The following is a 15,116-nucleotide window of genomic DNA, read 5'->3' on the forward strand; positions in this document are numbered from 1 at the left end:
TATGTGTGCATTTTTTTCTAATTGTCTGTCCCAAAACGCTTTCTGAATCTCAGCACGAGATTTCTTTGAAGTTTTCATGTTATATGCCTAGTTGTATTTCTTTTGGAAAAATAGTATAATAACTGTAATTGTTAATACACCAAAAGTTTATTTATTAATTATTTATTATTATTAAAATATATTTCAAGATTTACATTTATTTTAAAAGCCAAATGTATTAGAGTCAAATGTAAATAAAAACCAAACACTAAATGAAATCCTAACTTGAAAGTAAAAGAACGCAGCGTACATATGGTAATCATATTTAACGCTGCAAGGTAATCATATTTTATCGCTGCAGTAAGTCCTTAATGGTTGACGTGTTTATTTAATGCAGAAAATAGCTTAAATTAAAGCTTTTGATATCTTTATCTTCGTGATGTCAGCTCCGTTATGTTGTTGTCAACTCCGTTATTAAGAGGAAATCACGGAGTTGACAGTAACGGAGTAGACATAATTATACATAATCAATAATATCTCATTATTACTCATTGGAAAAAATCTTTAAAATCTTTTATTGCTATATTGTCCAAAAGATTTAAAGAGTACTAAAACACGCCATATAAAAATTTGTAATTTTACGGAATAAAAATGTGTAACGGAGTAGACTTCGAATAAGAATATCATTTTTAAAATAAGGTAATTAGGCATTTTTATATAAGTAATGCTTGCAGCACGATATAACTTTAAATATTAATAAATTCCATAGAACTGGACTTTTTTTCATTATTTTAATTAGTAAATAAGTAAAAACTACAAACCTGTGACTATTTTAGAATGTAATAACGGAGTGGACAAAAATGTGGGGACAGCAAGTTTTTGACAAGAGCTACATGAGGATAAGGTGTAAATTAATACATGTATTAAAGTACCATATATTAGCATGTCTAAAGCACCAAATTATAATACAAAAGAAAAAAAATTATTGAGTATAACAATATAGTCCTAGATGCAGGACATCTACGGAGTGGACAATTGTGCACACAAAGTTACAAAAATTTTAGTTGGAAATATCCGACAAAATGCTAGTTTATATTAACGATAAGTATTACTACCCACGGTGCTGTTTTTTATGTTATTTGTACAAGAATTGCGTTTTTATAGCTGTAGGACAAAATTTCAGTAACGGAGTTGACGGATTGAGAAAATGACTCAAATACCTGGGGGTTTTCATTGATGAGAGCTTCACATAGAAAAATCTGTCTGCTCGAAAGTTTCAAAATGTATCGGAGTTTTATATAAGGCGCGTACTCATTTAAATAAAAATAATTTTACTAAACTTTATTACTCTATTCATAGTTGAATAAGTTATGAAGTTATTGCCTGTGTAGCACAGACAAAAGCAAGTTACAATGTCTCTATCGCCATCAAAAACATGCAATCCGTTTAACTAATTTTGCGGATCAGTTCGCTCATTCCTCAATATTTTTTAATCAAATGAAAATCCTCAATATATATAAACTAAACGTATATAAAAATTTATCTTTTGTTTATATGTGGAAGTAAGATTTATCTCCTTTAATTTTTAAAGAACTTTTTTTTTTTGAAACCATTAAGCAAGTTTAACATAAGGAGTAATAATTATTTAAATGAACCACTCTGTCGAACAAAATTCAATCAATTTTGTATAACTTATCATATAGCTCATCTCTGGAAAAAATTATTTTGCCTAACTTCAACTTACCCCTAACTTATCCTGTTTTTAAAAATAAGTTAAAAGACCTCATTCTCTCTATTGAAAATATCTTAAAATATTATTAATTTATCTTGTGATAAAAAATAATTTTTATAGTCATGTATGTTCAAGTTTTGTTTTATACTTGTTTACAATTTATTTTCTTTTATCAAAGTACGATTTATTGTTTTTATGTTATTTTTTGCGTACTCTTATTGTAAAAAGGCGTTTTTTAATATTTTACGTACTCTCTTTTGTAAAAGGCTTCTGACAATAAGATCATTATTATCTTATTTTAGAAGTCTTGTTTGTATTTGAAAAATATGTAATTTATATATATTACGTCAAATGTGAACAAAACATTAAAAAAATTTTTTTTTGGTTCAAAGTCAACGCAAATATCTCTTGAGAGTATAGTATATTCTTTATTAAGCTGTTATTATTAAATAAATTATGAATACTTGCAGTAAGCAACCCGTAATACGGGTTAGTAATAAATGAATAACTAATAACAATTTAACTTGATATATTATCTAAAAAATATAAAATGCAAACTCATCTAAATATAGGGATGCAATTGTCCCGATTTTTCCGCAGAAGAATGCTATAAAAGTTTTAATTTTAATTAGTTTAGCGCTGCGCTCTCCTCCGTATAATTGGGTAGTTGGCTGCCCTATCTTTAAAAATATATATATTTTTTTTGCTTTGCTCGCTTTTGTTTGTCTTGGCATTTAATTAACGACAAAAAAGACCCAAAACTTAAGTTATTAGGTTCTTTTTAATAACAACAGGCACCAGAGAAGGAAAGCCAAGTTCAACTATATAGGTACTCGATAACTATATAGGTACTCCGAGTACCGTACTCGATGACAAGACTGACTTAAGTCATCTGCGAGCTTCCTATGACTACAAATAAGTAAATCTTTTTATCAATCTTACACAAATTTCGTTTTATCATATTTATACACTAACATTATTTTGAAATGTGGTAAATAAACTTATAGTGAAACATCAGCAGATTTATTTTTATTTATTTTATTTTTTATTTGAATTGGAGTAATATAGAGATATATTTCTCGGATTATTTTTGCATACACGTTATTATATTGTTGTAGTTGGTATTTATTTTATTCATGGCTCGGAGTTGTAAGCAACTGTATTTTTATTTACTTCGTATATTTCGAACTTTATATTTATGATTTAAATTTGTATATCTTTACTGCCAATCAGTGATTGGTTACTAGGCCACTGCCAGGATTAAAATTTAATAAGAATTACCCTGGAAAATGTTTTTAATGTTATAAATAAAAAATTTCCAATAAATATAAATTTAAAAAAATTAATGATTGTTTAGGGATTTGAGTTCAAATAAATATTGACTCATCTGTTTTAGGGATGAGGGGCGCTAGGAATTTTGGTAAACAAAAAGTTTCATAATTAAAATTCCGAAGTCATAACTAAAATACTTTAAACTGGAATTTTTGTTTTTACGGTATTTATGTTTTCATTTTACACTATTTCGAATGTAATATTAAATAAATATGTGTATATATATATATATATATATATATATATATATATATATATATATATATATATATATATATATATATATATATATGTGTATTATATATATATATATATATATATATATATATATATAATATATATATATATATATATATATATATATATATATATATATATATATATATATATATATTATATATATATATATATATATATATATATATATATATTATATATATATATATATATATGTATATATATATATATATATATATATATATATATATATATATATATATATATATATATATATATATATATATATATATATATATATATATATAATGTGTGTGTATATATAATATATATACACACACACTTGAAGGGAAATGCCTGAAATAATAAAAAACTAAGAACTTGTAATGAAAGCAAGAGGTATACTGGTTTGCCATCAGAGCTTCCAATAAGCGAACTTCCAACCTACAGATAAGTGATTCAATATTCATATCTTATTTGTAAAAATATGTATGAAGTAACAAGTATTAGTTCTTCAGAGATAATTTTAAAAGTAACAAATGAGTTGATCAGTCTCTGGAATGAGTTGATCAGTCTCTGGAAGAGAGTTTTATCAGCTGAAGGAAAATGAAAAAATGCATACAAAAACAAGGAATATCTTGATTACAACTTTGAGCATTTGTTTGATTTGTCTTCTTGTGGTTGTGAACTTTTAGTAGTAGCTTGCAATATTAATAACATTTTTATATGCAATACTTATTTTTAGCTTGTGTTAAACTTTATACAAATAATTGTTTATAACTTAATATCATATTTTTTTATAAGTTAAATGCTAAATTAAAAAGATTGTATTGGATAATTTTACATAATTTTATAATTTTAATGATATGTTTTTGTTTTCGTTTTTTCTGTAATGCTTTTTTATAAAAATAATATTAAAATTATTTTAATAGATTTTAAATATTTTTATAATGCATGCAATTTTTTTATGCATAGATCTGTTAAGTGTAAGAATCCTTTGGATTGCAAAACAACACACTTTGCTTGTCTCTGTGAAAGCGGCAAAAAAGTAAATAATTTTAATTTTAAAAATTAGACTTTATTTAATTCTTTAATCTTTATTTAATTCTTCAATCTGTAGTAACAATCAAATACACGTCAGAGTGAAAAAATAAAAATAGAATAAAAACTTCTTCCATTTTGTCAGCAAAATACTTTATTTTGTTTTATTATTAATAATAAAAAGGCCTAAGAGATGGTTTAAACTGTAATTTTCTTAAGTGTTTAGGATAATGTATAATATATTTGAGACTATTTTATTGTATTCATTCTATTCTAGAGTTACTTTAACAAGTTTGTTATTGAACTGAGTAAACACCTTTTTAAAAAAGTTTAAAATTGTTTTAGGTACCACCATTGGATAGAGAATATTTAAAAAAGATCAAACATCGAAAAGTGGAATAACAGGAAGATTTGGTACAGTTAACAGGAAAATTGGTACAGTAGATAAAAAAACAGCTGCCAGAGAAAAAAGAAAGCAAGAGAGAGAAACTAACGAGAAGATAAAAAGATGTATTAAGCTGCTGAAATTCAATGTGATTCCAATCTGAATACTGAGTTATTTGATAACAATAATAAGTTTGAATCTGTTCCAGACTTTTCTACAACCATGTCAGTTGAAAAAAATTATACTCATTTAATAAATTTGGCAAAAGCTGCTTAACGGTTTAAAATAAGCTATGGAGCAATAGCTGCATTGGCAACAGCTATATTAATAGACTATGGTATTGTAAAAAAATCTAATAAATCACAAATAATAACTGAAAAAAAAGAATCAGCACTATCATAAGTTCTAAACACTTAACTGATGTTAAAGAATTAAAGGTTATTGGAATAGATAGAAAAATTGACAAGTCTACATTAATACATTCTGTCAGTTATAACACAGATGCAGATCCTATTATTGTTGCTTCAACCAAAGAAGAACATCATCTTACGTTTACAGCAGTATATGGGCCAACAGCATAATTTTATTTGACTCATGTAGTTATACCTAATGGAGCTGGCGCTACCATGGCAAACGCTACTGCAAATGTTTTAACATAATATAATAGTATTCAGAGCTTAGTCGCTGTTATTGTAGATACCACAACTTCTAATACAGGTGCAGATAACGGTTTGGTTATAAAACTCAAAAAAATTCTTAAAAGAAGTTTGACCTTTTAGGATGTATGCTTCATCAAGTTGAACTTCCACTGCAACACATATCTGAATTAGATGGAAGCACAAATGGTCCTAAGTCTTATAAGGGGCCTATTGGAGAAGCTGCATCTCATCAAACTCTTCATAAACAGCTATTAGTTGAGTTCCCATATATTCGGAAATAGAGTTGTTTATAAGCAATCTTAGTACAGACCAGCAAAGGCTTTTTGAGTACTGTGTGGGTATCTCAAAAGGTTTTATATCTAAAATATTTTTTGCAAAAAAACCTGGAACAATTTTTCATGATAGATGGCTAACTCTAGCTTTAAAAATAATGATGGTTTATGTTAGAAATGATAAACCATCTCCTGAGTTGTTAGTAATAACTAAATATATTGTTTAAGTCTATTGTGTAATGTGGTTTGCTATTAAGCTCTCCGGAAAATACAAAGATGCATGTCAACTTCTGTACAAAACCATTCAATTAGTCAAACTTCAAGACAGCAAGATTCAGAGCATTGTTTTTTTACAACTTACAAGGACATTCATATTGTTATTTGCAAGAAAATTTCTTGTACTGCGTGCTGCTGGATGAAAATCTGAATATAAGAAATCAAGCCCTCAACCAAATCCTTAAGATAAGAGCATTGGCAGAAGACATTACTTTTAAACCAAAGCTTAAGCAGAAATCCATAATGAAAATAAATTTTGATGCTGTGTCTTGGGATTATCTTGTTTCTGTTGATGATATTCAGGTTGAGTTCCCAACAACTCTTTGCATAACGTCAGAAAATCTGAAAGAGGTTATTAAATCAAACCTAAATCTTTGGGTAATAGATATGCCTAACAATTCTCAATCAATTAACCTCAGAGGCATCTAAACAAGTTTATGGTTACGAAAAGAGACACAAATTCATTTTGACTAAAACTCAAAGTCGAAGAGAGAATAAAAGAAACTTAAAAAAGTGTGTCACTCTTTTATAAAATGAATATCTAGTATATTAGTTATACTTTTTGTTTATTTGTTTTTTTCTATAACAGCTGAATGAAATATTTACTGTAGTCAATAATCTAAGTATAGTTCTATTGATATTAAATTCCTAATTACATATACTTCCAGGGCCGGTTTTCTAAGGAGGGGGGCAGTTGGCGAAATGGACAGAGGTTCCACGATTTAGGGCCCCCAAACGCTAATGAACTTCCAATTAATACTTTTTTTCTGTAATTAGTTTAACAACTATTCAAAATGACTAAAAATACGCATAAATTTATTGTTTTTGAATTTAAATTTGGTTTAATCTTAGTTTCAATAGTTTTTCTGTTTTTTATCTTTGGAACCTTTTTTTTCAACCAACTGCAAAAATTCAAAAAGGCTCTTACTATAAAATTATATTTATATCTGTGGGCCCCTAAAATTATTATAGCACCCGGGCACCAGAAGTAGAAAATCGGGCTTTTAGACCACTAAAAAATAGGCTATAAAACATATCAAAATGGCTAAAAATTGTGATTATTAAATCAAATTTCCCGAAGTGGAAATAACTTTAAAAAAAGTAAATGTTATTGTTTTGTGTTATTAACATTGCAATAAACAAATGGCAGGGTGACTCTTTATATTAATAATTATATATATAATAATTATGTCTTATACAGATGTGATCGTAAAAATGGAAAGCGTGGAGGTGGTGTATGTATATACATTAATGATAAATTTAATTCTTATGAAGTCACTTTCAACGATATAAATATTGAAAATAATGAACAAATATTTACATGTATTAACAGTAGTAACTTAAAATTATTGGTTGGTTGTATTTATAGGCTTCCAAATACCGACAACACTTTGAATGATAAAATAATCAGCACAATCTATATTGCTAAACGTTATGTTGATAATAAGGTTTTTACTAACATATAAATTGTTGGAGACTTCAATTATAACACAATTTTATGGTCGAATGAAGATGTTTCGTCTCATAATCCTCATGCTTCTAATTTTATCAGTTGTTTAGAAAATTATTATTTTTTTCAATGTATTGATAAACATACATTTCAAAAGCTAATGGTACTGCTAGTAACATATTAGACTTATTAAAACTGATGATGCTAATCGTATCGACTGTAATGAGCATAATGCACCTCTTGGCAACACAAAACAAAATAATATGTCAAGTATGGTTAAATTTAACTATAAACGTGGTGATTATGAATCATTATCAACATTTCTAAATAATACTGACTGATCCAATGCGTTTAATAACAACATTAATGAATCTTACGACGTTTTTATAAGTCTTTATAATTCAGCCTGCAATAAATTTATTCCTTTAATGAAAAGCATCAACAAGTCTCGCAAATTATGGATAAATGATGAGTTAAAGTCACAAATAAAATAAAAAAACAAACTTTGGTTGAAAAAAAAAATTTGAATTGGTCAAATAGTGAAACAAAAAGGGAATATAATCGAGCAAAAAGAGCAGTCTCTGAGCAAATTGAACAAGCTGTCCGGAACTATGAATCGAAAATAGCACAAAAAGCAGAACCTGATCCAAAATTATTGCATAGTTATATTAAAAGTAAGCAAAAGATAAAAAAGTTATAATAATACGATTGAAGACCACAATGGAGTATGTACGAATGATTCAAATATAGTTGTTAATATCTTAAATGATTACTTCCATTCTGTATTCGTTAATTATGGCTCTGGAAATCTACCATACTTTGATATACGTTGTGTGAATAAAATGGAAAATATAGTTGTGGAAGAAATACTTGATAAATTAATTGCAATCGATACGAAAAAAATTTATTGGTCCTGATGTTATTCATCCTTAATAGTTGTAGTAGAGTTTTTGCTCAACCATTGACATTACTTTTTAAAGATTCACTATCTGAAATGTCAGTCTAATGTGATACCATTGTTTAAGAAGGGTAATAGAAGTAAAGCATCTAATTACCGGCCGGTATCATTGACAACTGCGGTATGCAAACCGTTAGAAAAAAATCAATTAGATAAAATCATTTTTATCAAATCATAAACGAAGAGTGGTAATAGGTATTTCTTTGTCTAGTTAGAAAATGGTTCTGTAATATTAATTCTATATTTGTTTTTCTCCCACACTTTGTAAATATCTTTACTCAATATATATACATTTGCAAATACCCCCGAGGGTATAATAAACATTATAAACGTTATATACAATGTAATAAATGACACACCCACAACGTTCCTTCTGTCGCAATACAACAATAGTTTATATATAATACAGTTATTTACACTAATTACAACACCCCTTGATCTCTAGATCACAAAGTCCGCATACTTATTCGGAAACCTCCGCACTCGCGTCGATCTTCGGAGATTTAGGTTATCCGCGATGGGTTCTTCCGATTCTCTGATAGACAAGTCAGCTACAATGGGAGCAGGACGGACGTCCGACATGTGTCTCGGCAATCCATTGATTTCTACCGAAACTCCTCGTCCTTCATCTGAGACTCTTCCTCTGTTCCATTCGCTCGTGCATTTTGAGTCAGGTGGTTTTACAAATACTTCTTGTCCTTGTGTATAGTTGTGGAGAACTTCCGCGTTAGTTTTGGCAGAAATTGTGTGTGGTTTCCACTCGTAGGAAAATATAGCTTTGTAGGGGAGCGATGTTTCCTCGCCATTTTTTCTGGGAGCTATGTTATACCAATATACCATTTTTAACGGGTCTTTGCCACTTCTGGCTGCCATGCGCTTGATTGTGCGATGATGACGTTCAACAATTCCATTTCCAGATGGCCTGTAAGCGCAACGAAACAAGATGGACACTCCCCAATCTGCGCATAATTCACCAACGAGTTTTGAGCGAAAAGTCTTGCTGTTGTCAAGTAGAACTTGCCACGGAGGTCCTCTTTCTCGGAATATTTCTTCTAAATGGAAGCACACTGTTGTTTCTTTCTCGTTCTGTAGCCTTCTCCAAATTGCAAACTTGCTCCTTTTTCCACAGTCAATAATAGACAAGTAAATCTCTGATTTGTAGTGGGTTATGTCAATAGCCAAACGATGCCAGCTCTTTCCAACTTCAAGATTTCCTTCTTCCCATCTAATCGGCGCAGGATCCACCGATAAACATCTTTCGCAACTTTTCACGACTGATTCAACGTCTTTTCTGCAAACTTTCTCCTTCGGATATGTTTGTTTCATCAAATAAAGTGTTCGATTGACTCCAAAGTGATGAAGATTATGAAACGACTTCACATCAGGCGGTACAACGTTTGCTGTCATTGCAGAATGGTTTGCATGCAGCCAGTTCTGTGGTACTCTCGTAAGAGCATCGGCTTTGTTTTCTGCTGACTTTACCAGGAAAAGTTTTAATTTTATATTGCACTCCTTCACAAGGTCTTCAATTAATGACAACCGGCGACGGACAAGTGGTTCTCCAAGACCGTGTACTCGAACGGGTTTGTCACCGATAATTAAGGATCTCAACCAACCGACAACAGTAGCCGAATCACACTTTATGTTAATACATTCGAATCCCCATTTTGTTGCTAGATTAATTCCTTTTATCACGGCTTCTAACTCTGCAAGATTAATGTGAGCCGTATCATCTTGTTTCCTCAGCCACGAACAGTCTTCTACTATTTCCCCAGCCACTTCCAAAACTATGCCAACAGCTAAACTGCTTGCATCGCACCACACTGTTGCTTCAGAAATGTTTTTGACGTTCCATGACCCATGAACGGGATCTTCTTTTGTAAGTCTTTCATTCAAACTGCTTACTAATTTAACAACTCGTTCGTTCACCAAAGAGTCCCATCCACAACTACTCGAAACTCTTTTTAGATAGCTGCACGAAGGGCGCAGCCAATTTGCTATTGGAAAATGTCCGGTCAGCTGTCCGCACCAAGAAAAGATTTGCCGACGTGTCATTTTTCCTTCCGGAACTTTGGGTATGTTGTCACGTTTCCAACGGACTTGGTTGCATTGTTTGTACACTCGCAATCCAAGCACACGACCACCGACAAGTTTTTCTGGCAACTTAGAATCCAAGCCATATTTTTTCAAGAGTTCTTGAACTCTGCAACTTGACACTATGTTATTATTGACAATGATATCATCAATAAATGAATCCGTCCCAGACTCGACAAATTTATCTAAGGATAATACCTTTTTTAAGATTTTAGTCATTATTCTGGGCGCCACATTTAAACCAAAACCCAATCTTGTTAGACAGTAACGCTGCCCTTCATATTCCACAACTTGATATTTCCATAATGCTTCGTCGACACGAATTTGCAGGTACGCTTTCTTTAAGTCGATTATCTCAAGATTTTCTCCCAACTTTCTCCAGTTGCGAAGTTTGGTACTGCAAACATCGCCATCTGCAGTATGACTGGATACAAATTGATTCAACTCCCGGTAGTCCATCACCGGACGTATTTTTAACTTATTTCGTTGAGTTACTGCCATCAATGGAATGATGCCATTACATCTCCCTTCAAATGGTTTCAGCCATCCCTGTGCTATCCATTCACTTATTTCCATTGCGTACTCACTTTTAACGTCCTCAGAGATATGATAGTTTGGAATTTTGTTAGTTAACGTTGGTGGTTCCATCAGCCATTTCCAAGACACGCTCCAACTGCCATTTTTGAATTCTGCTACGAAGTCTTTATCAATCAGCTTTAGAATAGTAGACGAGGATACTTCACTCGTTTTTTCTTGAGAAACAGCAGTAGCACCGATAGTTAGTTGTTCCACATTGAAGTTTATGGTTTCGCCGTCCCTCCCGACTTGGACACCTCCAAGCAGTCGTATTGCGTCCATACCAAGTAGCATTTGATATTCGGGAACAATGTCTGCCACCAGGCATTCCAAATCGATGGTGGTATCATTTATAGAAAGATTAACAACAATCTGGTGTTTTATTTCAATTGAGTTTCCATTCATCATAACAACCTTTTCTTTTGCGAGTTTGACATTTTTTTCGTTTATAATTTCCCGACTTAAAATGGATTTGGAGCATCCAGTATCCAACAATGCTTTTATTTTTCTTCCATTAACATATACGCAGAGAGTTGGCGGTTTTAAATTTTGTGGGAAGCCGCTCGCACAAAAACGGGTGGCTTCCCTTCCACGTTTTTTGAGTTTGTACACTTTTTATAGCAGTGCAGGGCCAGGTGATTGTCCATTCCACACACAAAGCACCTCTTCTTGTCAATTTCTTCGCTACAATTTCGACTGATATGTCCATCCTCGCCGCAACGGTAGCAAGTTACGGTCTTTCTTCCGCGTCCTTGAGGAACCTGCCTTGGACTGATGGCAACAGGATTCACGCAACTAACAAAACATGATTCTTTACGACGTAAAATTACCAAACTTCTTGATTTTTCAGCGATCTGGAACAGCGACATTGTTGATATTGAGCATGCGGTTTGCAGCTGTTTTCTTGCTTCGTCAGGTAACCCGAGAATGAATGCGCACCTTATCCACTCTTCGCTTACGTGAGTTGATATTAGCTTGCTCAGCCTCGTTAATTCTGCGAGATATACGTCAACAGACTCGTTCTCTTTAAGACGGCGATTTACGAATTCTTCGTATGCTGTTAGCGGAGAAGCAGAGAAGGCAGTAGTCAGTGCATTTTTCACTTCTTTGTAGTCTTCTTTTATTTCATCACTAAGACCTTGATAAACGGCAAACGCTCCGCCAGAGAGAAATAAGGGGAGCACCACATGCAACTCGTCAACTTTTTGAAGTTTTGCAACTAGTTCCAATTTCTGTATCCATTCTGAAAACTCACCCGAACCATCGTATTGCGACACCAAATCTGCAAACTTTATCACTATACTCATTGCCGAAATAGCTTGTAATATTAATTCTATATTTGTTTTTCTCCCACACTTTGTAAATATCTTTACTCAATATATATACATTTGCAAATACCCCCGAGGGTATAATAAACATTATAAACGTTATATACAATGTAATAAATGACACACCCACAACGTTCCTTCTGTCGCAATACAACAATAGTTTATATATAATACAGTTATTTACACTAATTACAGGTTCTTAGTGGTGTCCCACAGGGATATGTTCTGGGACCCTTACTGTTTTTAATCTTCATAAACGTTTTTTCAACTTTATTATCCAATCCATGTAAACTATACGCTGATGATAATAAAGTTATTGCTGAAGTTAATGATGTAATTGGTAAGCAATCACTGCAGGAAGATATTTGGTTAAAAGTCTGGTTGATGAACTTTAATTTTGATAAATGTAAAATTATGAACATAGGGAAATACAATGCAAATAATGATTATATGATGGATAATAATGGTAGTATTGAAACTTTAGATAAAGCAACGTGTGAGAAAGATGTAGGTGTCATAATATCAAATGATTTAAAATGGGATACGCAAGTCAAGTCAGCTTTTACGAAAGCTAATAGTAAATTGGATATATAAAAAAATGTTTTAAATTCAAAAATGCTAACAATATCAAGTTATTATTTACATGTTATGTTAGACCACATTTAGAATATGCGGTACAGGTTTGATCTCCTAATCTTGAAAAAGATATTAAAAATCTGGAAGATGTTCAACGACGTGCAACTAAATTGATTCCAGAATTAAAGCACCCACACTATTTAGAGCGTGTTAAAAAACTGAACTTAACAACACTTAAAGAGCGTAAAATAAGAGGTGATCTTATTCAAATGTATAAACGGTATAATGGTATTGATACTATTAACTGGAATATTGCACCTGTATTAACTCATTCTTCACAAGTATCTGGTCCTGCATCTCAGGCAATAAGTAATAAACATCGCTTATGGTTAAAAAATAGCAACAACTTTTCCATCAAATTACGCGAAAACTTTTTCACGGTTAGAACGATACGTGTATGGAACAAATTACCAAATGAAATTATTGAAGCTGATAACCTGAATGTATTAAATACAAACTAAATAAACTAATGTTTTTATTTTTAATTTCTTAAACTTTAATTAATTTATTTTTATTTCTATTTATGCATTTATTTACTGATTTATTTACCTTTTATGTTACTCTTCATTTAGTTGTTCAATCTATAGTAACGTCATAGATCTAACTTGGTGTTAGATCTCAACAGTTTCTTTAAAAAAAAACATGCGAAAAAAAAAATGCTGCTATATTTGTAATGGAAGACTGTTTCCAACAAAAAGAATCAGGAATTTACTCTAAATCATTGTGGACATACTTACATGGATTTTAAGTTTTATAACAATATCTTTAACAATGGAGTGGTGCCGGAGTACCTATCAACATTTATAATTGTCCCAAAAGTAAAATCCTATAAAATATTCCCTATAACTATCGTGGAATTAGTATCACGCTCATTTTGAGAAAGCTCTTCAAATATGCTAGTATGGAAAAATGTCCGGAAAAATCAGATAGCTATTCTGATCAATTTGGTTTCAAGCACAGTAGCTCCACTGCTCATGCAGAGTTCCTTTAAAACAATAAAACTATTACATAATAAAAACAAATCAATATATATTTGTAGTTTAGATGCAAATAAGGCTTCAGACAGCTGTAACTGAAACTTGTTGTTTGAAAAACCTTATTACAACAAAAAGCTACTGCTATCAGTAGTTCGCGCACTATAGTGCACGAACTACTATAGTATAGTGATAAGTATAGTGATTGTATACAATCACTATAATTTTCGGTACTACTAATATATCGTACCTTGGACATAAATCAAATCATTTCCGTTTATCAAAAGTGCTGTTGGAAGGTCAGCATTAAATTCTTCTTAAATATATCAAAGTACAGGAAAAACTTTAAAATTGATGACATATCTACCATCCTCATTCGAAACAAATTAAATCTATTTATGATACTACTGAACAATCTGACCTGTTTTTCTCTGATTTTGACGTAGATATTTGATGTTACTAAAGATAACCTATTTATCAATGAAGAAATATAAACTTGCAATCAACTTGAGCTAAACTTCATCCAGTGTTTGATAAAGGAAAAAAAACAACAATTAAGGGTTGCTACAATGACGTAGGAGAAAATGTAGCGGCAATTTTGGATTATTCCTTTGAATTCTAAAATATAAGAGAACAAAGGCAAATATTTACAAATTTGATGGAGAAAAATATTTCAAGAAGAATTTAAATTAGACTTTAGGCTGAAAGTATAAAAAATTAGTTTTATATACTTTGTTTGTTTTACCTGTAAATTGGGTGATAAAAAGAGTAAATAAATAATATAAAAACAGACCTATATAGGTGATCTTCTATTAAGAGAACTTTCTCTATAAGAACATCTAACGATGTTTTGTTTGAAATTTTTTATTTTTAAATAACAAATTTTATAGCTATAGTAGCTTTTAGCCATGTTTTTTTTATTTGGTCAATAATGAAGTAATCTATAATCTATACAATAGTAATCAAAACAATAGTAATCAATACAATAGTAATCAAAACAATAGTAATCAATAGTATAGTAATCAATACAATAGTAATCAATACAATAGTAATCAATACAATAGTAATCAATACAATAGTAATCAATACAATAGTAATCAATACAATAGTATTCAATACAATAGTAATCAAATATCTATAAATTTACTTTCTCAATGTGGCAAAAATTTGTGTCAATGGTTTATATT

General features: G+C 30.7%; 1 protein-coding gene and 1 long non-coding RNA gene across 2 annotated transcripts; one reads left to right on the forward strand and one right to left on the reverse strand.

Annotated features, from left to right (window-relative positions):
* Nucleotides 1-3,626: 3,626 nt before the first annotated feature.
* LOC136091300 (uncharacterized) lies at nt 3,627-6,469 on the forward strand. Its single transcript, XR_010643888.1, has 2 exons — nt 3,627-4,328; nt 4,667-6,469. It is a non-coding gene; the product is annotated as an uncharacterized LOC136091300 (long non-coding RNA).
* Nucleotides 6,470-8,762: 2,293 nt separating this feature from the next.
* On the reverse strand, nt 8,763-11,396 carry LOC136091968 (uncharacterized). Its single transcript, XM_065819688.1, has one exon. It carries the CDS (start codon nt 11,394-11,396, stop codon nt 8,763-8,765), a length of 2,634 nt encoding a protein of 877 aa, XP_065675760.1.
* Nucleotides 11,397-15,116: the final 3,720 nt, after the last annotated feature.

The sequence above is a fragment of the Hydra vulgaris genome, chromosome 15 (genome assembly GCF_038396675.1).
Source record: "Hydra vulgaris chromosome 15, alternate assembly HydraT2T_AEP".
Taxonomy (NCBI): Eukaryota; Metazoa; Cnidaria; class Hydrozoa; order Anthoathecata; family Hydridae; genus Hydra; species Hydra vulgaris.

Excerpts from the sequence above, each read along its gene's own strand:
- LOC136091968 (XM_065819688.1), bottom strand. The coding sequence starts at position 11,396 with ATGAATGGAAACTCAATTGAAATAAAACACCAGATTGTTGTTAATCTT.